The 24,378-nt window shown below is 44.6% G+C and overlaps 1 protein-coding gene across 1 annotated transcript in view; it reads right to left on the reverse strand.

The window, feature by feature from the left end:
• Positions 1-24,378, reverse strand: part of LOC111230426 (titin-like) — a 203,286-nt gene that overhangs the window by 161,657 nt on the left and 17,251 nt on the right. The window contains 34 exon segments of the mRNA XM_022757167.1: positions 3,407-3,457; positions 5,230-5,616; positions 6,490-6,678; positions 6,782-6,907; positions 7,009-7,293; positions 7,841-8,072; positions 8,360-8,528; positions 8,612-8,756; positions 8,873-9,133; positions 9,258-9,518; positions 10,027-10,287; positions 10,915-11,178; positions 11,274-11,534; positions 12,044-12,304; positions 12,389-12,652; positions 12,756-13,028; positions 13,144-13,410; positions 13,506-13,787; positions 13,882-15,578; positions 15,690-15,858; positions 15,962-16,126; positions 16,213-16,445; positions 16,584-16,825; positions 17,056-17,283; positions 17,391-17,539; positions 17,652-17,794; positions 18,291-18,488; positions 18,591-18,657; positions 18,928-19,186; positions 21,054-21,110; positions 21,399-21,644; positions 22,251-22,364; positions 22,474-22,695; positions 23,791-23,901. Of these exon segments, the coding sequence (XP_022612888.1) occupies positions 3,407-3,457; positions 5,230-5,616; positions 6,490-6,678; positions 6,782-6,907; positions 7,009-7,293; positions 7,841-8,072; positions 8,360-8,528; positions 8,612-8,756; positions 8,873-9,133; positions 9,258-9,518; positions 10,027-10,287; positions 10,915-11,178; positions 11,274-11,534; positions 12,044-12,304; positions 12,389-12,652; positions 12,756-13,028; positions 13,144-13,410; positions 13,506-13,787; positions 13,882-15,578; positions 15,690-15,858; positions 15,962-16,126; positions 16,213-16,445; positions 16,584-16,825; positions 17,056-17,283; positions 17,391-17,539; positions 17,652-17,794; positions 18,291-18,488; positions 18,591-18,657; positions 18,928-19,186; positions 21,054-21,110; positions 21,399-21,644; positions 22,251-22,364; positions 22,474-22,695; positions 23,791-23,901 (8,539 nt within the window).

Below are 24,378 nucleotides of genomic sequence, written 5' to 3' on the forward strand. Positions count from 1 at the left end.
TCTCATACTGATCCCTCAAAGACTCCCCTGCACTCTCCTCTTCATATGGCTCAACTGTTTCTGTTGCTAAGCCGAGTGGTGACGATCTTTCTGGCCGTGGTCTGGGTGTCTCTCGAATTAGGTCCTCTGCCCTGGTTTTTGTTCTGGGTGACAACTCTGCTTCTACTTCTGTAGCTCTAGCTTTTATTCTGGGGGATTTTTGTACTTGCATGGGCGATGCTTCACCTTCTGTTTTTGCTAATCTGGTATCCATTGTGGCTGACTTTGCAGGCAAGGAGAGGGACATTTCCACTTCTCCTCTGGCTTTTACTTTCGGTGACTTGGGTGTTGATGCAATTGCAAATTCTGGATCTACCAACCTTGCCTTCATTCTTGGTGATTTACGGAACGAGGAGGGCATGGCCTCAGTTTCAACAATTGCTCTTTTCTCTATCATTTCCTGTTGGGTGTAAACGTGCCCGTCAGGCTCCATGTACTGTGTCTCTGCTGGCATGGGCAGATCAGTATCAGGGTGAAATGTCTCCTCCTCTGATGCCCTACTTCCTTGCTGCCATTTCCTGATCCGCAGGGCGAGGAGTTTCTCCTCACACTCCATCCGTTCAGCTTCCAGGCTCTTCTCATACTGAGCCCTCAAAGACTCCCCTGCACTCTCCTCTTCATACGGCTCTACTGTTTCTGTTTTTTCTTCTGGTGTAAGTGATCCTCTAAGGAACTTCTCCCTGGTAGATGTGGCGAGATGTTCCCTGCTTTCAATGTACGCTGCAGCTCCTGGATATGTTTCAGAGTATGGGGCTTCAGGCTTTTCAGCGTCCACCTTGTGGTCAGCAACAACACTGTGACGCTGCATCATTCTCACATCTGCCTGAGATTCATCAACATCTTTACCCTCCAGTGACTGAGAATATTTTTCACCTGATTTCCTCTCTGTGGGTTCCAGCAGTGTATCAACCAACTCACCTCTCATGATCTGAATGGCCCTGGTTCTGGACTGAGGCTCAAATGAATGCCTCACACGAGGCTGAGAGGGATCCCCGCTTGAGGTTTTACCTTGAAACTCCCTATGGCTCTCCCCCACATCTAAAGTTCGATTGAAATGCTGGACATCAGGCAGCGAGGCAGGCTTCACTCTGAGCCTCTCAACATAATCAGCATAGCTGGACTCACTGGCAACTGATTCTAACTCAAACTCAGACGACGACATGGTACAGATAGAAAGTCTCTTCTTCTGTTTTACAGCTTTTTGGAGTGTAGTAAGTTTTGTTCTTACCTCGTTGTGAAGGCTCTCTGTGTCGCTGAATCTTTCGCTGTACCTGTCGCTGCACCTGTCGCTAAATTTGTCACTGAACCTAGCACCGGTGCGCCGGTCACAGTAGATATCACTGAATCTGTCATTAAAGCGCTCAGACCTGTCAAACATGAGGGGAGGGGACGGGGCACGCTCAGAGGCAGTTTCCAAACGTTTAGACTCTTTCTCTGACACTTTCTCTTTTGAATGGGAACCAGACCGAAAGTACACAGTACGCACCAAAGAGTTCTTAGACCTAGATCTTCCCTGATGGACTTTGGACATCTTGTCAAATGGAGAGCCAACACACCTGAGCTCAACCCTAATCTTCCTATCTTTCCTCTGCTCTGCCATGGTGTCTATGCTTTCATGGGCTTTGGCAGAGCGTTTAACAAAGCCCAGGTAGTTAGCGGACTGCTCTTCCCTCAGTGACACCAAAAGTGATGCTGTGGACTCGGCAGAACCCTCTGTGTTTATTGCCATGACCTTATAACTGCCTGAGTCCTTCTCTTTGATACTGTCAATAACCAGACTGGTAGTGTGCATGTGCATTTTGCTGTCAGAGCAGATCCTACGTCTACGCTCTTTAGGAATAGATCTGTTATTATGAAACCAGAGGATAGTAGGTGGAGGGCAAGCGACTAGTTTACACTTTAACTCAACTGCTTCCCCCTCCAGGACGGATTGGAACTTGAGTTTCTTGGTGAAAGACGGTTTGATGTTGTCCGTCCACGAGGTGATGGAGGAGGTTCTGCTGGAGCAGCGATTGGCTGACACCAGGCCATGATCCAGGAAGTCCTCGGTGTCGGAGAAGGCTCCTCTCAGCTGTCGAGCACCGGTGACCTCTGCGCTGCTGTGCAGTGTTCCTTCTTTGCTTTCATAATAAAACAGCTCTGAAAAAAGAAACAGACAATTGTCAGAACAACACAGCCTCCAGGGGTAAAAAAGAGAAAAGGATTTGAATGAATCATTAATGGAAATATTAAATGCATGCTGGGAGTCACAATGCTATAAGAAATAATTTCACTCACCATATTTGTTCGAATAAACGCAAGACTTGATTCTTTTTATTAGAAACCTGCAGGAAGTTTTGATCCTTCGTCTGTGGAAATTTCTTCAAAACATAAATTATTTAATATTATTAAAAAAATGCATATTTCCAAGATGGGCTGCTAACATTCGCTCGTTTAACTTTTTGATAATTGCTTTGGCTTTTTACTAGAATATTCCTTACCTGACTTGCAGACAGGAGAATAAACGCCCTTTCTAATCCTTAAACTTAACAGGAAATAAATGATGCAGAAGTATCTATGAGAAGCAAAGCTCTCCAGAACAAATATATTATTCCAAAACTTTAACAAATGAAGCTGGAAAATTGGGTGAGAAGGCGTTTATTCGAACTAATATAGTTTACTGGTGTTATTTAGAATGCAAACCACAGGAATCACATCCCACTATCTGCAAGCCAGGCTAAGAAATATTTTGCAGGAGGAAGGTATCAGTTCCAGATGCAGTAAACCTCCATATCTTTTAAAGGGCATTTCAAATCCGGAAGCTTTAAAAGATACATATCCTGCGCCTTTTCTGGGAAAAGATCAGAGGAACCTTCATGCCAAAATGAAACGCACTTTTGGATGCAAACCGCCACTGTCAAAAACCGGTACAAGCAAGTTGTATCAGTGCTCGTCTGGGGGAAACCATGGAATATTATCAAAGTGAAGCAGGTAGAAAAATACAGACCATAGGAACTTTCTATCAAGACACATAAAGATGACATGCAACTGTGGAAATTCAAAGATCATTTAAAGGGACAGTTCAACATGACATATTTACAAAGTCTAAAAGTAGTCTGTGAATGCAGGCCAACTGTAATCCAAATAATCCATAAAACATGCACCCACACATCTGCTTTTTATCCATTTTTTCTAAACAGTATCTCCACTTAAAAAACATGTTCAATGAGCCAAAGTTTGGATTAGAGTTCACCACTGACAGACTACTTTCACAGTAAAGAAAAAAATCAATCAAGTGAAACAGAAATGTGGTCAAACTGTCTCTTTTCCACTCTGCGTGGCAATAATCTGCTGTTTGTGATGTATATGAAAGTTGATGTGACCTTACCTTTGACTTCTTCCTCAATCTTGGCTTCGATCTGCTCTCTCACATGAGCCACTGTGAAGGAAAGAGTGGAGATGTTTAGCAGACTATTCCCACAAAGGACAGATCCAGTGAGGATCCAGTGACTCTCTTAAAGACAGGACCTCCACCTCTCTCAGTTTTTCTTTGCTGGACTCAAATGTATTTCCCTTCTGTGTTTGATTCCATCACAACTGGACTGTGATTTGAGGAAACTTAAACTATACTTGCTCAAAACATTTAATTTAACAAAACTTAAAAACTCAAGAACTACAGCTCTGAAGTGGAGTTAAAACCATGAGTGTTTCTGATCTGCTATTTTTTATATTTAAATATCTAATAATACATATCATATTATTATATTATTTATCTGTAAGTATTTGATATTGTCATTTTGCAGTTACTGCTAATTTCCCCACTGTGGGACTAATAAAGGATTATTTTATCTCTTAATTGGCTTAAACTGATTTGTACAGCAGATTCGTATTTTCATGATTTGTCAGCATTAGCACTGAAGTGCAATGATAACTTCATTTCACTCTGACAATGGACAAAAATAACGGGATATAAATGCAAAAGGCAAGTAGATTTGAGTCCATTTAGTCTGAGTTAAGCGAGGCTAGAGTTTGAGGTGTAAACACAGAACATCTGTAAGAACAAGGTGAAAAACAGTGACAAGGAACAAAAATAAGTAATACAGATACTACACGATTCAGACAAAGAAAGGTTTGAGTTTCCTGGAGGATGGAGGGACAACAGAGGTTATACATGTGAGTTTCATGCATTTCCCAGAGTTTTTCCTGTGCAGGACAAGAGAGGAAGGTGAGGAGGAGGAAGAGGTGAGTTTGCTCCTGTGGGGGGTGAGGATGAAGGTGAGGAGGAAAAGGAGGTGATAATCCAATGATTCAAACCGGAGGACTGGAGGTCTCTCTGGAACAGTGGGGTTAGTCGGATGTGGAGAAGGGCTGAGGGATGTCCCAATCACGTTTTCCTTATTTTCCAGGGTCACTTTAAGAACATCTGTCGCAGTCCGAGGATACTTGAATAAATAAATATCCTGTAGAAATGCATAACTTATCCATCAGAGAGGACGGACACACTGTTTTTAACTGTAGGATCTGATCAGTTTATATTTATTATACATTAAAGAAATGTTTGAGTTATGAGTTTATATAAAGGTCAAAACCTGGTATATGGCTGGACCGCTTATGGTCAAATCCTGATTTTATAACCGTGACGTCGTCTGACAAAATCACCAAACACATAAATTAAAGACGTGGCATTCAGCTGCCCAATGGTGTAAATATGATCACTCAGTCAGTCAGTCATTCAGGGCTGGACACTCTGTCGCTGTCCAGCCAAAAAAGTGAGATAGTGAAATGCTGCAGGTGTCTCTTTCTTTTTTTCAGGAAACAAACGATGTGATCATCCAGGACGGGAGGACGACCTGTTGCGTCCTTCGCAGCAACTGATAATCAAGCTAGACTGATTTTGTGACGTAAACAGCAACACGTCAACATCAACTGATCGTTCCTGTCAGTGATGCTTCCGTTTCTATCGCCCTCCATTAAAGGTTCTGCTCCACTTCCTTGAACAATACAGTTTTTTATGTGTTTGTTAATTTATTTTTTCTCATTTTTGATTCTATATTCACAAAACAATATTAAGGGGGTTTAAAAATCTGATAGTGATCTTGTGGTTGGTTTGGGACATCCCTTCAAGAGTTTTGACTAGAGACAGAAGAGGAGGTGAATTAATCGGGTTGTGTCAGAGGGAATCTGGACACAGCCGACGGATCCAGCAGTTACCTTCTTCTTCTCCTCTGGTAATGGTGAGGGTGGCTGAGCACGTGGCCTCTCCAGCGTTATTGGCCGCCCTGCAGGTGTACTGCCCCGCATGCTCAGAGAAAGCATCGACTATGATGAGCGTGGCGGTGTTGGTCACCTCGTCGAAGTGAAACACCACGTTCTTGGTGGGCCGAACCGGCTGTCGGTTATGGAACCAGCTAATCTCTGGCTTCGGCATGCCGGATACGCATGCATGAAAGCGGGCCACCTCCCCGTGTGGGACCATGCAGCTTGTGATAGGATGGATGAAAACAGGCTTTTGGCCAATGGAAGGTTTCTTTATACTGGTGAGGCTGGTGGAGACGTGCCACTGAGTCTCAGCAGGACTGTCCACTGTTTGTTTTTGCCCTAAAAGGAAGCATGTTTGTTGACTTCATGTGCTTCATTCAATTTACATTCATCCCAGTCAACACAGATTGGTCCATTTTCAGTTTGAAAAAACACTCTGCTGCTCATCTGCTACTAAGAGACTTTTCTCACTAGCAAACCAGAGACACAAAACTACCACAAGGAGACACAAAACAACCACAAAGAGACACAAACAACCACAAAGAGACACAAACAACCACAAAGAGACAAACAACCACAAAGAGACAAACTACCACAAAGAGACATAAACAACCACAAAGAGACTCAAAATGTTTGTGGTTGTTGGATATTTGAGGTTGCAAATATTGATATTGATATTATTTCATATTAGAATATTTACAGTTGTTTATGTTGTAAATATATGACACTGATTACAGTGTAACTATTGATTAAGTACACTTGGCACCTTAGGGTCTAAATATGAGTCTTAACCCCTCCCCTGAGCCTCAGTCTGCCCCGCCCCGAGTGGTTTAACCAAATTTAGCCTCTTAGTGTCTTTTCACCTTCAGACCTCTGAACTGATGCTCACTGGGATGAGTGCTGGAGTGTCAGTTAGATAAAGGACTGTGCTGTCATCAGGTCTCAAAACATCGACTGACACATGGGTGACAAACGAAAGTAAAACCAACGTAAAGATTATTATATACTGCATGTGTTTATGTATATTTATATTCAGTTTAGAGATGTCTGCACCTTTATTGAAACTGTAATCATATCTACACTCATTGTTTTCAGGTTTTTCCTTTAGTTGTTCACCCATCTGTTTAGCTTCTGTTATTTACCAACACATTCTTTATTTTCCAGGTACGCCCCAGTGTGGGGTGACAACTGCTTTTTCTCTGACAAACTCACCGTCGAGTGTGAGAGTGGCGGAGCAGGAGGCGGTCCCAGCGTTGTTTGTGGCCACGCAGGTGTACTCGCCCTCGTCCTCCGGGTAAACCCTGGAGATCTCCAGCTGGCAGCTGTCGTCAAACTGAGACATCTTGAAGAAGTCTGACTGCTTGATCTCCTTCTCCTTGTGGAACCAGCTGATCTTCACATCTGGACGGAGATAAAATGCGGTTGCAGGAAGGTGTTTGGTGTTTGTGTCGTTTCATGCATTTATTCTGAAAATATCTAAGATCTAAGACTTTTAATGTCTTACCGTCTCCGCGGACTCTGCACTGGAAGCGAGCCGGTTCTCCCTCGCCGGTGGAGGTGCTGGCGATGGGCAGGATGCAGACCGGAGGAGCAACAGGAGCAGCTGAGTCCGGAGAAACCACCTCTGAGACTGCAACACAAACACACACACACACACCTGCATCTACACATGTCCTGTCTGAGACATCTCCCTGTTCATGTTTGCTCCACAGCTGTAACACCCTGCTGTACCTTCCACGTTGAGCGAAGCGGTGCTCGTGGCGGTGCCGCACTCGTTCTTGGCCTCGCAGTTGTAGACGGCGGCGTCCTCGGGGAAGACCTCGATCAGCAGCAGCGTGTGCTCGTTGCCGTCATGGAGGAACTTGCACTTGAAGCCTGGAGAAAGAGCCTGGGAGTCTTTGTACCAGAAGACCTGAGGCTGAGGGACGCCGCTCACCTGCACCGAGAAGCGAGCCGGTTTACCAGCCTCCACCGACTGGGGCTCCATGTGACGGAGGATCTGAGGAGGTTCTGGGACTGAACCAGGCAGGAAATTAAAGACTGGGTGAGTCGACACCGAGGACAACGGTTATTAACTCTCACAATAAGCTTGAAGGAAGATTTTTTTGTTTTGTTTTTTTTGTTTTCTTTTTTAGATACAAACAACAATCAAACTGAAAATCACAGTATCTGAGGATTGGTATTTATCAGTCACAGAGGAAGAAACAAATGTGTGTATATGTAAATGAATTATAGCCCTCTGACTTCTATTCTTTGAACAAGCTCCAATGTGACTTCTTGGCTTCTGTACGCCGCGTCCCGTTCTCCAAATTAAACCCAGTCAAGATCAAGAATATCTCATATTATATCTCATTAAGATGCTGTGTGACCCTCCTGCTCTGTCTGTGATACAACGTTGATGCAACTTCCTGCATGAGGCAACATCTGATTGGCTGGATATAAATAAGGTCTCCAGATTCCTGATGGGACTCTGTAGAGTGAATGCGACACTAGGGGGCACCATCATGAAAACAAAAAACATAAAACATGCATTTCTCCCTTTGGCTTCTGATTTGGTGCTTACTGTTGACTCTCAGGTTCATGGTGCTTCTGTTCTTGCCGGCGATGAAGGTGTACTCGCCGGCGTCGCTCCTGTAGGTCTCGGCGATGGTGAGGCGGTGCAGCTTCCTGATGGCCACGTAGTTGAACCTCTCCTCCGCTGAGATCTGGATCTCCACGCCATTCCTCAGCCAGCGACCCTCCACGTCGTCCTCGTTCACCTCGAACTCAAAGGTCGCTCTGTGCTTCTCCAGAACCTGAGAGAGAGGGAGGCAGGATTTAGATTCAGATGCGTCATAAATCATCTGAAATTTACACCGTGAATGAACGCGGTGATTTAAAGGAGTAGTTATCTATTTATTGGTATTTAAAGAAAAAGTTCAACATTTTAGAAAATCCACTTCCTCTTTCTTGACAGAGAGATGTTAAGATGAAAGTCGAGAAGTGTTTTCTCTGTTTTATGTTTTAAGTCTGCTGTCACTTTAAAGTCAGTCCAGATTTCATGCACATCGATCGTTGCGGTTAAAGCTGACGTCCGTCTCACCGTGATTTCCCGCTCCGCCGGTTCGGAGATCCGGATGTCGCGTCCCTCCACGTTCAGCTGAGCTTTGGAGACGCTCGATCCGGCCACCACCGAATACTCTCCGGCGTCGGACATGCGAACCGTCTGGATCATCAGACGGTGAACGTACTTCTCTGCGGTCACGGTGTACCTGTGAACACGACGCAGGAGACTCTCAGCTGATGTTGACAAAACAGCAGCAGTTGTTAGAGACAGGTGTGAAGACTGACGTACCGTTCCTCGGACATGTCCAGCTCCTGGCCGTCCTTCATCCACATCACTTGGATATTTGGCTCAGAAACCTCACATTCAAAAATGGCCTTCTTCTTCTCTGTGATCTTTATGTCTTTGATTTTCTTGGTGAATTCAATCAGACGAGCTGGAAACAACAAAAAAAACATTGAGAGAAAATACACGTCAAATGCACAAAGCGAATGAATTTGTTTGCTAACAGACTTCCCAGCATGCATTGCTTGAGAGCATGTTTGACATTACCTTCGACGAACAGGTTGGCGGTGGTGGCGGCAGAGCCGGCCACGAACTGATACTCTCCTCCGTCTCCGAAGTGAACGTTTCGGATGGTGAGCGAGTGCGTGAGCTGCCGGCTGCGGACCTGACATCTGTCAGACGACTTCACCTCCACGCCGTTCTTCAGCCACTTGTAGGTGATGCCCTCGTAGTTGACGGTCACCTCAAAGGTGATGGTGTCTCTCTCCTGAGCGTTCAGGTCCTTCAGCATGGAGGTGATCAGGATGGCTGCAGGAAAGTACAGGGCAGTGAAACGACTGAGACAATATTTCAAATTGTATATGATTACAAATTCCACTTTGTTAATCCTCTTTTTAGACATTATTTTGGGGTTTGATGAATGTGGTCTTACGGTTAACGGTTAGCGTCGCGGAGACTTTGTCGTTCCCGCAGATGAAGGTGTACTCTGCAGAGTCGTCCCTGCTGGTGTTCATGATCTTCAGCTGGTGGAGTTTTCCTTGAACCACAATCCTGAACCTCTCGCTCATTTCAATCTCCACGCCGTCCTTCAGCCAGGTGGACGGCACGTTGAAGTGAGAGACTTCACACTCAAACGTGGCCACCTGAGTCTCTGGGATCTCCACGCTCTTCATGGGTTTGGTGACTCGCAGAGCTGCAAGGGACAAAGAAAGAATTCAAAGACAAAATATTTAGTTAGAAATAACAACTTTTCACAAAATTGTCGTTTGTGCAAATTGGAAAATATCTAACAAATACAAATTACAAATAAAATTATATTTTATCGCAATTCTACTCTCTTACTTTTTAAATAATACACAAAATGCCTAAACACCTATGAACTGAAAAATCTGTTATGACATATAAACATAAAATACATACAGACTACAAATACTAAAAGTATCATTTTAAAAATGTAACTATAAAAACTTTTTACTGAAAAAGTTACAAAAACAACATTAAAAAAGGACAAATTATGTTATTTCATAACATCATGATTTATTTATTTTTGTGATTTAAGAACAAAAATTGGAATTTTAAACATTTTACTAAATCTATAATCATACCAAATTTAAAGATCCATTTATTCTTTTCATTTACTGTTTCATTGTAACCATTCCATTATGTAGATATACAATAATTTGTATCAGAGTGTGACGTACCCTCCACAGTGAGCGTGGCGCTGCACTGCAGGTGTCCCACCACAGCCGTGTACTCTCCCGCGTTGCTGCTGTCGACGTTTTGCAGGATCAGCTTGTGAGCTTTCCTCTCCGACAGAATTTTACACTTTTCGCTCGACTTCAGCTCCACACCTTTAAACATCCACTTGACGGGGATATTGTCATGTGACAGGCTCATCTCAAAGGAGGCGGTGCTGTCCAACAGTGATGTCACGTCCTTTATCTTCTTCACAATCTTGATCGCTGCAGAAACGAGTCGCAGATCAAAGTTATCAAAAGTTAAAATATTAAAATGTAAAACAGTAATTTGTTCCAAGATGATGACGTCTGATTGTCTCATTATACTGTTTGATTATAGATTATAGGCCACTCCCCTGTGATCATGTTTTATCTATAGTAACGTATACTTTATTTACCATGTAGAGCAAGCTGAGGAAATCAGTTAAAGGTGTTGATGTGGGACTTTATACATTATCTGTAGAAAATTTACATTTTTGGGAAAGATTTCAATAAAAATTAGTTGTTACAAAATCACTTTGCATGTAATCATTTATTATTATCCACATATTATTATTATTATTATTATTATAATTCATTATAATTTTATTCATTACATCTATTTTTTACAACCTTCACTGTTCTATAATAATATTTAAAGTGATTATGATTAGAAATTTGTATATTGATGATGAGTCAGACTTGCAACTGAGTTTGTGGTGAAAAAAAGACGCCATGCTTGGGGTAAGGACAGTTTAAAAGCTGATAATCAAAGACAAAAATGTACGCATATAAAATAGGTAAAAATATAAAAAAATTAACCTGCAGAGAAGTTTTTAAATAAATAAATTCTAGTACATCAGTGATACTCACTCTCTACGTTGAGTCTGGCATTGGCGGACAGTTTTCCCAGCTTGAAGGAATAAACTGACTCGTCCTGTGTGTTGCAGTCCTTCACCTTCAGGGTGTGGACCATGCCCTCGGAGGTGATCTCGTACTTGTCGCTGTTCTGCAGCTCCACTCCGTTCTTGATCCACTGGGATCCTTTCACGTCAGGGTGGGTGAGCTCCAGCGTGAACACCGCCTCCTGGGTTTCCGTCACAGTCTGGTTTCTGAGAGTTTTCTTGATCTTCACCGCTACAAGACAGGAACAAAGAACTCAGTGTGTACACAACAATACATTTAGACAACATATGATATATAATGTGAAGTAGCAAGAAGCCGGCACTTACCCTCCACTCTGAGGTTGGCGGTGGTTTTGGAGTTGGCCACCTGGTAGGTGTACTCTCCGACGTCCTGCGGTCTGGTGATGACAATGATGAGGCGCCTGACGGCTCCCTTAACCTCGCTGATCACGTTCTCATTGAAGTCCACGGGCCGACCTTCCTTAAGCCACTTCCCCTCGGCGTCGGCGTTGGCAACTTGACACTCAAGCTCGGCTGTCTGAGACTCTGCCACCGTCACGTCCTGCAGGGGCCGTGTGATGGCTCCACCTGGTGGCAGCACAAGGACACACTTAGTTTTATGATTCTCAGGCAACAGAGCATTTCCCCTTTAAGTTTCCAGAACGTTATGTTGTGGACTGTGTGCTTCACGTCTTGGTTTCCTGTTCCTGCCAGCTTTACCTGTGTTTTGATCTATTGCCTGTTAATCAGATTTTAAAATGCTGTCTGTGCTTCTCTGGTTTTGACCCCGCCTCCCTAACTATCCCATAATCCTTTGTTCCACTTGTTTAATAAATCATTGAACTCCATCGCTCTGCTTCTGGCACTTAGGTCCAACCCCCTTTGTTCATGTTACCGTGCTTGGTTAGGACAGGACAGTATCTGTAAACATTATCTCACTAGCCCATATTGATGCAAATCAAGACATGGAAATGAATGGAAATGTTTCCCAGCTGTCTTGTTCCAGTGGTTCTTGAGAATCAAGGATTGTGTAAATTAGTTCATTTGAACGTTGTTGGGCAGACACCTAAATAAGCTGTTAAAGAGTTCAGACGTACCGGAGACGGTGAGCGTGGCGCTGGATGTCTTTTCACCAGCATGGAACATGTACTGGCCCTCCTCATCCTTCATGGTGTCAATGACAGTCAGGGAGTGGGCCTTGTCCTTAGACTCCATCTTGTGTTTGGGTCCAGGTTTGAGCTGCTGGTTCCTGAAGGTCCAGACCGGGTCGATACCAGGGTGAGAAACTTCCACATTAAAGGTGACGTTCTGGGACTCGGAGCACACTCTGTCCTCCATATGCTTCACAATGTGCACCTCTGTAACAACAGCAGCACGGTGAGAACATGAAACTGGAAGACGAAGCTAAAAACAGGATGATGGGAAAATAAAATTGGTCTTACCTTCGACAGTCAGGTTGCAGCTGGTGTCGACCTTGCCGACCACCAGTTTGTAGTGTCCTCCGTCGGAGGCGTGGGTCCGGGTGAAGACCAGACGCTGCTTGGCTCCCTTTGCCACCATCTGGATTCGGTCACTGGGCAACAGCAGTTTGTCGTTGTGGTACCATTTGACCGAGCTGATGTCCTGAGCGGAGATCTTGGCCTCCAGAACAGCTTTGGTGCCCTCGATGGAGGACACGTCCTTCAGTGGCACCACAATGTCAATAGCTGTAAGGAAATACAATAAAATGATCATCAGAGATGTTCGAGGTGTTGTGGTGATGGTTAGAGTTGGGTGTCACTTAGATCTGACACTGATTCTGACTCTTACTTTGAACATTGAGTTTGCCTGAGGTGGAAATGTCTTGGGCGGGAACCACGAAAGAGTAGGAAGCAGCATCTTCTCTGCTGACATTCTCCAACAGCAGCTTGTGAACCAGTTTGTCGATTACAATGTGGATGCGGTCCGAGGCGGAGATGGCCTGGCCGTTCTTCATCCAGGTTCCCTCAACGTTCTCCTGGGAGAACCTCACCTCCAGCTGAGCAATGTCACCCTCACAGACCGTGAGGTCGGTCAGGGGGTGCATCAGGGTGACCGGGCGCACTAAAGGTGGAGAAACCTCATTATGATCACATCACACTACAGTTACCACAATATGCAACAGCTACCTTCATGTTTCTGAGGCCCACAACTATGGTAACTCAGTAAAGATGCTTACATTTCATCTTCAGTGAGGCACTGGTCTTCAGGTCTCCACATACAAAGGTGTATTTCCCCTGGTCCTCTTTCCTGACATCTTTGACAGATAGGGTGTGTCTTCCTCGGCGGGAGGACATGATATATTTACTGCTGGGAGAGAGCGCCTTGTCTCCAAAGAACCAGCTGCCTTCAGCGTCCTCACGAGACAGCTCAACCTCAAACTCTCCAGCGTAGGTCTCTGGTACCTCAATGTTCTCCAAGTGTTTGATGAGGTCCAGGGCAGCGCCTGGATACAGAACAATATCAAGAGCCGTTATCCACCAATTCACCCAAAAAAGACCAAATAACAGCAGATGTGAAGATACTGGGTGTAAAAATTACCTTCTACGTGAAGCCTTGCGCTTGTCCTGATGCTCTCGTCATCTATGACCGCACAAGTGTATTCGGCGTCATCCCGCATTTCAATAACCAACACAGACAGGAAGTGGACCTTTCTGTCTGAGTGCATTCTGTATTTGTCTCCGGAAAAGACCTCCGTGTTGTTCTTGAGCCACTTGACTTTGACAAAAGGTTCATTCGTTTCACATTCAAAGGTCACCATTGTGTCCTTCTCACTGGCACTGGCATCCTCCAGGTTCTGGGTAAAGCTAACTGTCGCCTTGGCTGCAATGAGAAAATATGACGTGAGATTTCAAAATGAATCATGACAAAGACAATGAGAATGTCACTGGAGAAATCTGGTATAAAGTTACTGTACCTTGCACAAGCAGGAAGGCGTGGCTCGAGGCCTCTCCAGCAACATTGATGGCTTTAACCATGATGCTGGCAGAATCCTCTACTGTGACATCTCTGATCACCAGTTCACACACATGGTCCTCAGGCCAGTACCAGTAGATACGGTCTGACTTTTCCAACTGAATGCCATTCTTGAACCACTGGCACTCAGGTTCTGGTCTGCCCACGACTCTGAGTCGGAAACGGACTTCATCCATTGGAGCAACGGTCTTGCTAGCGATGCGTTCCAGGATCCTGGGTGCTTCCATGCTGGGGGAGAGCTGGACTCTCTCTGGTTTGATTGTGGGGATGGTGACTTTGCCCTGTTCCTCCAACCTCTTCCTCTCAGCCTCTTCTTTCTCTTTCATGCGATGAAGCAGCTCCTCCTTAGTCTTCTTCAGTAGATCTTCATAAGAGTCATCCCTCTTGCGAGACTTGAACTCCACAGCAGAGATGGACTCATAGAAACCTTCCTCTGTCCTACGCTTGAACTTGCTCTTCAGCTCAGCAGACTCCTCTGAGGTTTTCTCGCGAACAATTCTTTGTGTCTTACGAAGCGTAACAACTTCCCTGTCCTGTGCGGCCTCGGCAGATCGGTCGACCTTCACAACATCAAATCCAACTCTGCCAGTCTCATGTGCAGCCTCTGCGGCCTTCGCTTCCGGAGCACGACGCAGGACAGATCTGAAGTCCTCTTTCTGTTGGATCTCCAGCTTCACAGTGTGCTCAGTTGTGCCCAAGGGATTGTCTGCAACCACCCTGACCTCTCCTGCATCATAGGACTTGATGTCGACAATCTCTAAGTAGTAAATACCGTCATAACGAAGTCTGTATCTCTTGCTTTTGCGGATAAGTTGTCCGTTAAGGTACCAGTTAACCTTGGGTGCTGGATAACCGGTCACTCTGCAGCGGAATCGTGCAATGTCGCCCTCCAGCACTCTGGCTGGCTCAGGAAGCAGGACAATATCAGGTTTGGTCTTTTCAGATTCATCGTCAGTACTGACTCCTGCAGGTCCTCCCTCATGAGCCATGCGCTCAATCTCATCAATTCTGTGTGCTCCCTTCCTGCCTTCAGGAAGCTGTGATTCCTCAACAAGACCCTTCTCATCCTTGACGATCAGGGTGGCCGAGGTCTGGTCGACTCCAAACTTGTTTGAGGCTCTGCAGGTGATAACGCCACTGTCTCTAGCGTAAGCAACTTCATAGTCAAGGCTGCAGTAGCCAAATTCATTGACCATGCGCAACCTGTTAGCAGCTGCCAGGGGTTTGCCATCATGCAGCCACTCCACCACCATGGTGGGGTCACCAATAGGGGTCAGTCTGCACTCAAAATGAGCTGGACCGAAACGCTTCATGCGAACAGAGGTCAGCTTCTTCTTGAACAGCGGTTTCTGCTGCTTCTCTTTGTCGTAAAGGTCGCCCTCCTCCCACTGCTCTTGACCGTATCGCATGTGAAGGGGCTCCAGCTCCGGAGCTGCAATCTCTTTAGCCTTGTAGGTTCCTTTGGGAATAATGAGCTTCCTCTCAGCTTGAGGGGCAGTAAAGTCCACCTCAACGTTGACTCTGCAGCGAGTCGTGTCTCTACCAGCCTTGTTAATGGCTGTAGCTGTGTACCAGGCACTGTCTGAGCCAGCTGCTGAGGGAATCTGGAATTTGGCCTCTCCTTTAGTACCATCGATCCTGAAATACGTAACCATTCAAATATATTAACTGGAACATTTAATTCACTACTGTGCAGTTTTACATAGCTGTTTCAGAAAATAATTCATAGCTAAAATTTAGGATACATACTTGATGTGTGGGTGCTTCTGTGGTGTGATAATGTCACTGTTCTTCAGCCAGACAATATCAGGCAGGGGGTTTCCAATGGCTTTAACAGCCAGTTCAACCAGAGTTCCCTGCTTCACAGTGATGTTCCTCAGCTTGTCAGTGAACTGAGGGCGTGCTACGCTCTCCCGAGCTGTGGATGGTGAAATATGATAAAGAACAAGACAGGATTTAGTAACAGCTAAAGCTTAAAAAGTCATCTGGGTCAGTCTAATAAATCTGTGATGCAGACTTACCGTCAACAGTAAGATTTACAGAAATAGAGGTTCGTCCAGCTCTGTTCTGAGCCACGACTGTCCATTCTCCAGAGTCTTGCGGCATAGCCGGGACAATGATCAGGGACTGAATACCGTCCTCTTTAATCACTATCTTGTGGGTGTAGTCATTGACCACTTGTTGTCCTGGGCAAAGAATAAATGGTTTAACAAGCGGCAGAAGCAACAGATAAAGAGCATTTCTGGAATATGTTGAACCTTGTTACTCTTACCATTGTGGAACCAGTATGTGTCGGGCATGGGTCTGCCGACAACCTTCAAGTCAAATCTGGCAGTTTGCCCCTCGGAGCATTTTATTGAGGAAGGCTTCATGACAAACACAGGTTTGTAGAGTCTTTCCAGCTGAGCCTCATCTGTCTCTTCGAGCCTACGGGCAGGAGAACGTCCAGGAGAACGGCTGGAAGAACGACCAGGTGAGCGGCTCAGAGAACGAGGAGATGTGGACCTGAGAAAGGCGCAGAGTCGTCAGTATAAAGGTGATGTGCTACAGGTAAAGCTTTAGGGTGTTTTCAGTTTAAAATGTGATTCATTGCTAATACAAAAATGTCAAACAATAACCACTTTGGAAAACTTTGATGCTTACCTGATTCTCTGCATTGCCGGCTGTGGTGTGTATCTCTGAGGTGTTACAGCTCCGGACGGCTCCACGTACAGCTTCCCAGAGCTGACAGCATTTCCTTTCATGTTACTGGCGAAGGCGGTGTACACGCCCTCATCCTCTGGCAGCACCACAGGTACACGAAGGCTGGCTCGTCCATCCTGAAGAACCTCCATCTGGTAACGGCCACCAGCTCTGATGCGCTGGCCGTCTTTGTACCAAACAATCTGGCAGAAGACAGAAAATCATTTTACTCACCAACATAACTTCTCAGTATGAAGCACTAGAGAGGTTTTAAAATATCATTTCACAGTCGTTCAACCAGGCAAATACTAACTAAAAGCAGGAGCAACAAAGGCCACAAACAAAACTATGACATTTGAAAAACTTTGGTTTGCTAATTTTATACTAGATTTTTACATTGAGATATTTTCCTACAACATTTTCCACTAAATACCTTAGGCAGTGGATTTCCACCCATCTTGCAGTGGAAAGTAACGCCCATTCCGTCCATAATGCGGTAGTTTTTGACGGGTGTGTCAAAGGCCGGCTGCACTGCCTCCTCTTCTGCTGCAGTCACCATCAGCTCTCCATCCTCTGTCACCAGCTCTCTGTAGGTAATCCTCATGATACGGAGCTCAATCTCCTGAATGATCCTCTCCTCAAAGGCTGAAATGAGGAATTCCTGCAAAAAAAGTTTTTAATGTTTAATAAAAAATATGAACTGGGATTACTGAGACTTCTTCATAATCTTGTTTATCACAGAACTACAGATCTTTACAAAGAATGTACCGTTTCTGAGACAAAGCTCATGGGGGTCGTCACCCTCTTCTGTTCCAGCTCGTATTGGCTCACAACCACAGAGGGCTCCTGGACCACTGTCGTCGTTACTTCAGTTTTATACGTCACGTCATGTTGCTTCATATAAGCTTCGTATTCCTCTGTAAAAATAGATGCACAAACACTGTGAGCCAAGACAGAAGATGCCTTTTGAAGTCAGGCGTTCAGATGGGATAAAAATCACTGGATGGAGAAACAAAAGGATGCCAGTACCTTCCTCCAGCAGGCCAGCGGAGGCCGAGGCTTCCCCATGAGGATTCTTGACGAAGATGGAGTATTCTCCAGCATCATCAGCAAACGTCATGGAGATCTCCAGTTTGCATTCTCCAGTCTCCTTCTTGTAGGCGACTTTGTATCTGATGGCAAAACACAAAACAATAGTTAAAGTTGTGATCTGTAAACAAAGAGATCAGCAAACATCAAAGAGAGAAGCTGTATATCTCAACCTGAACTTTGCTTTCTTGTTCAACTTTTTCTACATAGGGAAGATTTGATTTGTCTCCCACCAATTAATAGTAACTGCTTTATCCTGTACAGCCACTCTGATATTTTAAAAACTAAAGTTGTGTTAGCTAACATGCTGTCAAATTAATTAAGTTACAATAAACACTTATTACTGTGAATATAAGCTAACACGAGATGAGGAGTCCATTAAATCGACTTAATAGATCATGTTAATCAACAAAGTTCACGACCTGTTAAAATACATGAAAATGTTTAAATACTGAAGGACAAATAAATGAGAAGGAAATATTTTTATTTATAAATGTACAATGCGTGAAGCTAACAACCTTGCTGGCTAACACTGTCTAGCTAGCTAAGTTAGCTAACCACTTTTGGGGAGATTTGTACCTGTATCCAGTAGTGAGCGGCACACCGCTCTTCTTCCAGATGATGTGAGGTTTTGGGTTTCCTCCGACCTGGCATTCGAAGACGACGCTTCCTCCCTCCACCAGCTTCTGAACAGTGGGTTTCTTGATGAAGAAGGGAGCAGCGGACTCTCCTGTAGTCACCTCTGTCACCATCTGTTCCTTTGTCTCTACAGCAACACTGAAGGAAACCAACAGCTCCGTCAAACACTACAACTGTGGAAACTTACATGAAATAGTACAACAGCTGATTAGGACTGTTTAAAAAAAGACTTTGACTCACGTTTTCTCTTGTGTGATTCCAATTTTAGTGACAGTCGTCTCCTCTCTGCTCTCAATTTCTTCTGACACTACAACAGAGGGTGAATTATAAAACTTATATTTTTCAAGTCACACCGACAGTTTTAAGTTTGATTTACTAACTTCCAGACATCCATCAATTTACTCCAAAAATCAAGTTAAAATTGTATTATAATAAGAAAATAAGCCTAAAACAAATTAACATTTTGTCAGAAGACAAAACTAGTCAGTAAGTCACGAGTTAAAGTGAGGTAAGAGAGACTTGTATTTACATGGGTTACTACTCAACAGGCCTGTGTTCCTTATCCTACCACCATTACCTTTGACGAGCAGGTAGCAGGAGGTGCTGACGGTTCCCGCCTCGCTGGTGGCGGTGCAGGTGAAGCGTCCGCTGTCTTCAGCGAACGCCTCGCGGATCACCAGCCTGGCAAATCCGTTCTCGTAGCTGATCTGGAAATCAATGGAGCTCTCGATCTTGTAGTCCTCTCTGAACCACATGATGACGGGAGCTGGGTGGCCGCTGATCTGACACTCCAGGGTCATGGACTCGCCCTCCGTCACCGTCACGTTCTTCAGGCCCTGAACAGGAAACAGTGACACCTTCAGACTAAAGCTGTCGGTTTCATCAAACTCGTGACTGAAGAACATGTTTCCTACATCAGGAGTAAAAATATGGGACAAGACAAAAACTAACAGAGGTGGAACAACTACTCAGATCTTTGACTTTAGTAAAAGTACAGAAGTATTACCAGTAAAATGTACTTAAAGTCTCAAAAGTAAAAATTTATTTCATCAGATTATTAATCCTGAGTCATCGATGCTTCAGCAGGATTTTACAGTAATTAGTGCCACGGGTGCTCAGCTCCGAGGCATCTATTAATATTCCTTTGGGCTTATTATTATTCTTCTTCATTGACACCTAATGTAATCGTTTTTCTTTCAAAAGAATCTCACTCTGTCTTCGCACTGAGCTTACTCACTCATTTTAAGGAATATCTGAATAAAATAGAGACTATAAGAAACTTCTGGCTTCAGTGTCTGTCACGGTGTTTTCGGTTTTTGAAAAGAAGTAACGGTTTTCTCATAATTTGCAATTGTTTGAAGCCATGTAGAAGCCAAATTCTGGGCAGATTTTCACATTGCCATGGCAACGGCAGCTCCTGACCTGTGTGCGTGCGTGCGTGCGCCTAGCAACCAGATAACCAACTCTCCAAGCTCCGCTAGCTTTACATTAGCCGCATGTTAGGTCTTAAATTACATTTAGTTAGGTCTTAAATATGTAAGTCCATTTACTGCTTCCTTTGTTGCTTTTCTTTTTGTTTTGTTAAATGAGTGAATGAAGTTGTGACGGTCTCCGCTGAGACAGAGGAGAGGAGAAGCTACTAGCCCTCTCTCGCTGTCACTTCTAGTCACGTTGCTCTCCTCCCCAGTAATGTTAAATTTAGCACCGAAAAAAACATAATAGTGGTAATTTAAATAGCGGTTCATGGGATTTATTAACCCTCAGGGGTCCCTCTGTCCTTTTTTGGACATTTTCTTCACTTTTCTTTTTTGATTAGCTGATCATTTTGGCTGTGTTACAGCTGAAGGTATGGATTTCTGCAAGAAAGTGTCTTTTTTGACATATTTTTAAAATCTAATGTCAGTTACTGTTACAGGTCTATTATACACTGGTAACACATTTTGTACCCTCTGGGGTTCCTCGCGTCCAAAAAAGGACACACAAAGAAAATGCTATAAAATCATCATATATCAATATTTTTTTCTGCTTTTTTTTGCATACATCTCTGAAACCACTTCAGTTCTGCTCAAACCTACCAAATGTTTATTAGTTTTCAGGATTTTAACCCTTTAAATGCCAGTTTGAAGACATGTTGCCTCTTGTTTTATTAAAAAAAACAACACAGAATATGAGATATTTCCCACATAATACATGATGGAGGGATGAGACATTGTTTTATATCAGAGTCTTTTATATCAAGACATTTCTCAAAACCAGAATATGATCAGGGTGACTTTTGAACACTGGAAATAAATCATGTGCTCATCCCGGCAGTAGCCCCCGTGGCACTCAAAATTTCCCTGGAATTTTCTAGTTTTCATTATGATTTATAATTATATTATTAGTTTAATGTTTTAGTGAAATAGAAAAAAACCCTTTGTTAACACAAACTGCTGTTGAACCACATTTCATAACGATCCATCCAGTAGCTGTGGAGATATTTTACTAAAACCCAAAAACATCAAACTCTGGTGGCGCAGGAGGAAAAGTCAGAGGATGAACAGACGAGTCAGATTCATCCTCTGGGGAACACGACTGGAAGTCCATCCAGCAGCTGTTGAACAGTTCAGTCTGGATCAAAGTGATGGACCGACCGACGCTGCCGTCACCAAAAAGACTTTTACATTGTTTCTATTTTGAAGGAAGGAAACAGGAAGTACTTACAGCGATCAGAGTGGGAGGGACCACCGGCTCCTGGGCTCTCGTGGGCACAGCAGCCGCCTCCTGAGGAGAAACAACAGCAGGAGTCAAACACCATGACACACGTGAAACATCATGTGACAGTCTGTGAGGATGGAGGGAGAAGCCAGTTAGAACAGATAAAACCCTGAGGAGAGAATGGAGGGGTCAACAGGTGAAGACAGGAAGAGGAAGAACAGGGTTCTTCATGAGGCAGGTGAAGGGCAGCGTGTGATTGGCTGCGGTGAAGAGGGGGAACGCAGGTGACAGTCCACACGGGGGGTTAAATTGGGGGAGGTGAAGTGTGTGCGGGGGGGGTGTCGGACCAACCTGAGGCTCCCAGTCCTCAAACTCCTCTTCACTCACTGCGTAAGCCCCACCCTGCTGTAACTCAACCTGACTCTGATATCTGACGTCTTTGAATGGTGGGGGGAGGGGCTCCGGCGTCACCCGCACCTCCACCGCCGCCCTGCGAGATGGACTGGGAGACTTGACGGGTTTGATGACCTTTCTGCGGGCGGCGGGGGAGGACAGCTCTTTGTGCAGAGTGGCGATGGCAGAGCCGGCGATGGACACCTGACCGAGCCAATGAGAACAGTGTTAACAGACTGTCCACGACCAACGGGGGAGGGGTTAGTGAGAGCCGAGGAGAGTGGGAGTTAATGTTGCTGGGCCATAAGTCCTAACACAAAATATGACGCCCACTCTACAAAGGTTACTGAGAGTTTAACTTTTCACTGATTTATTCGTCTCGACAAGCTTCATTTATCTGAACATATCACAAATGTTAACTGAGTTTAATTTACAATAAATAATTACAACTTAAATCAACCTAACAACAATAGATTTAGCAGAGTTTAAGAACCTGCCTGTCGTCTCTCAGGACTCCTGGAGGTTTGATTTACTGAAACTTCAACCCAAAAACAACTGAATGTAAAGTTGATAAAAGTAGAAATTCGTGGATGAAACAGGGAAATGATTTTTAGATTTTTAGATTGTTTCTGCTTCAGAGAGAAAAGCTGATGAAATATATTTTAGGATGGTGACACTGTGAGCAGCATGTCAGAGTGAATCACACCACATCACAGCACAGTGGAGACTGCATGTTAAGATGTGTGTGTGTTAAAGATGAACATGGAGGTTTGTGGATGACGACGGCGGGCCTGCGGTTCCTCTCCTTACCTCGTGGCTCGCTTCATGTTTAGGGACAGAAACTTTAGAGACTGTGAAATGTGGGACTGAGGACGCGGAGACACCAGAGTCCACGTAGGAGGAGATTTCTGTTGTTCTCTGAATCTGGAGAACCAACAGAGTTTCATGGAGCGGTTAAGAAAGCTCAGACTCTGAGATTATTATTATCAGAAATCACATCATGGCTGATATGGACTGAGGAAACTCCCCCGACCTGGGAGACCTGGACTCTGTGCTGCTCTGAGGTCACGGCGACGGCAGCCGCTGTTGTAGCTGCGACAGTTTGTTTCTCTGCCGCCTGCTGCCTTATCGCCACCTCCACAGCCTCCTCCTCTTCAGCTCCACCGCCCTCTGCATGCACGGGCTGGCGGACGCGAGCCAGGTCGACGGCGGCCACCACTGTGGCCACCGCCCCGGCTCTTTTCCCTCCCTCAGCCTGGAGACACAACAAGCAGCACATAGATCTCAGCACATCCATGGCAACGTGACAGGAGGAGGAAACTCGACCAGAAGCCCCAAAGATCAAAGAATAAATATTCATACATTAAAGATACAAGAGAAGAAGAATATTCTGAATCGATGACATCATGCTTCATGCAACATTAGAGTGAAACATGCACTTTATTCTCATTAAGAGTGACGCGGAGAGAAGATTGACTGAACCTTGTGAATTCATTAAAAACAGCAGATACAGAAAAGGTCAAGAGACGTTCAAGAAACACACCTTTCAACAACACTTTCATATTCACACTGAGTTTGTCTGATCTACAGTCTCATGATAGAACTGTAAAGCAACAAACTAAATATAAATAACAAACACGAGATTTTCAGTCACTGTGGTTGTTGGTCAACAAATAGCTCAGATGCTAACTGCTGCTAAAACCCGCTAAAAGTTTACGTCAAAATTTGGTGCAAATTTTAGTTGAATTAACAGAAAACCATCAAAGTAAAACCTGAGTGAAGCTCAGACGATGAAACCATGATGGAGATCTGTCATATTTAAAAAAAAAAATTCATTTCTGTGTTTCCACCTGTTTGATCGTCTCACACCACGTGGCGTCCCACAGGGTTCAATTCTCGGCCCCTTTTAATTTAGTTTCTATATGCTACCACTGACTTACACATACTGCCACCATTATTACCCCAATGAAACACAGTTGTACGTCTCATTTAATCCACCTATCAATTTTAATAACTTATTACTCAGGAGTTCAGGCTGGAGTGTAAAAGGAAGTTAAAGAAACCTGAAACAACAACTCTGTGCTTTTCTGTAGAAACTGTCGATTTCCAGGTCTGGACAATCTCTGTACCTCAGAATATGATCTGATGACATCTAAATATGTAATGATTTAGTCTTGGGGGGGGGGTGAAAAGGTTGATCCTCTGGGGAGCAGGAATGTGCTCTGATGAAGTGACAAACACTCCAGTGAACGAGGAAGAAAGAGGGAAAAAAGATGAAGTGACGTCTGAGGTGGCAGGTGGAGGGTGATGGGAGCAGACGTGGGGGGTGGGGGTGGAGAGGGGCGTCTACCTGCTCTCCAGACACTGCGGCCTCAGACGGCCCCCGGCTACGAGCCTGATCCACGGCTGCAACCACAGTAGCCACCGCCACGCTCTTATCGTCCACGGAAACATGCTCATCCTGACGCGTCCACATCGACAAAAACACATGATCACATGAACATAGGAACACGTGATCACATGATCACACCACAGAGCTGAGACACATTTCACTGGTAGTTCAGTCACTCTACAGCACATCACACACTGATCAAGTTACACGTTCTCATCATGTTCCCATCATGTTCTCATCATGTTCCATCATGTTCTCATCATGTTCTCATCATGTTCTCATCATGTTCCCATCATGTTCTCATCATGTTCTCATCATGTTCTCATCATGTTTTCATCATGTTCTCATCATGTTTTCATCATGTTCTAGCTACTCCGTCCTCACCTCTCTGGTGGCGGTGACCTGCTGCTCCCAGTGTTTCTCCATATGCACCTGGGCAGCGCTGCTGACACTGGTCATGCTGGTCATACTGGTCATACTGGTGTAGCCGGCTTCAGCCACGTAGTCTCCCTGTTTCCATGGCGGCAGGACTTCAGCTGCAGCTGA

Source organism: Seriola dumerili, unplaced genomic scaffold (assembly GCF_002260705.1).
Source record: "Seriola dumerili isolate Sdu_G_001 unplaced genomic scaffold, Sdu_1.0 BDQW01000266.1, whole genome shotgun sequence".
In the NCBI taxonomy this organism is placed as follows: domain Eukaryota; kingdom Metazoa; phylum Chordata; class Actinopteri; order Carangiformes; family Carangidae; genus Seriola; species Seriola dumerili.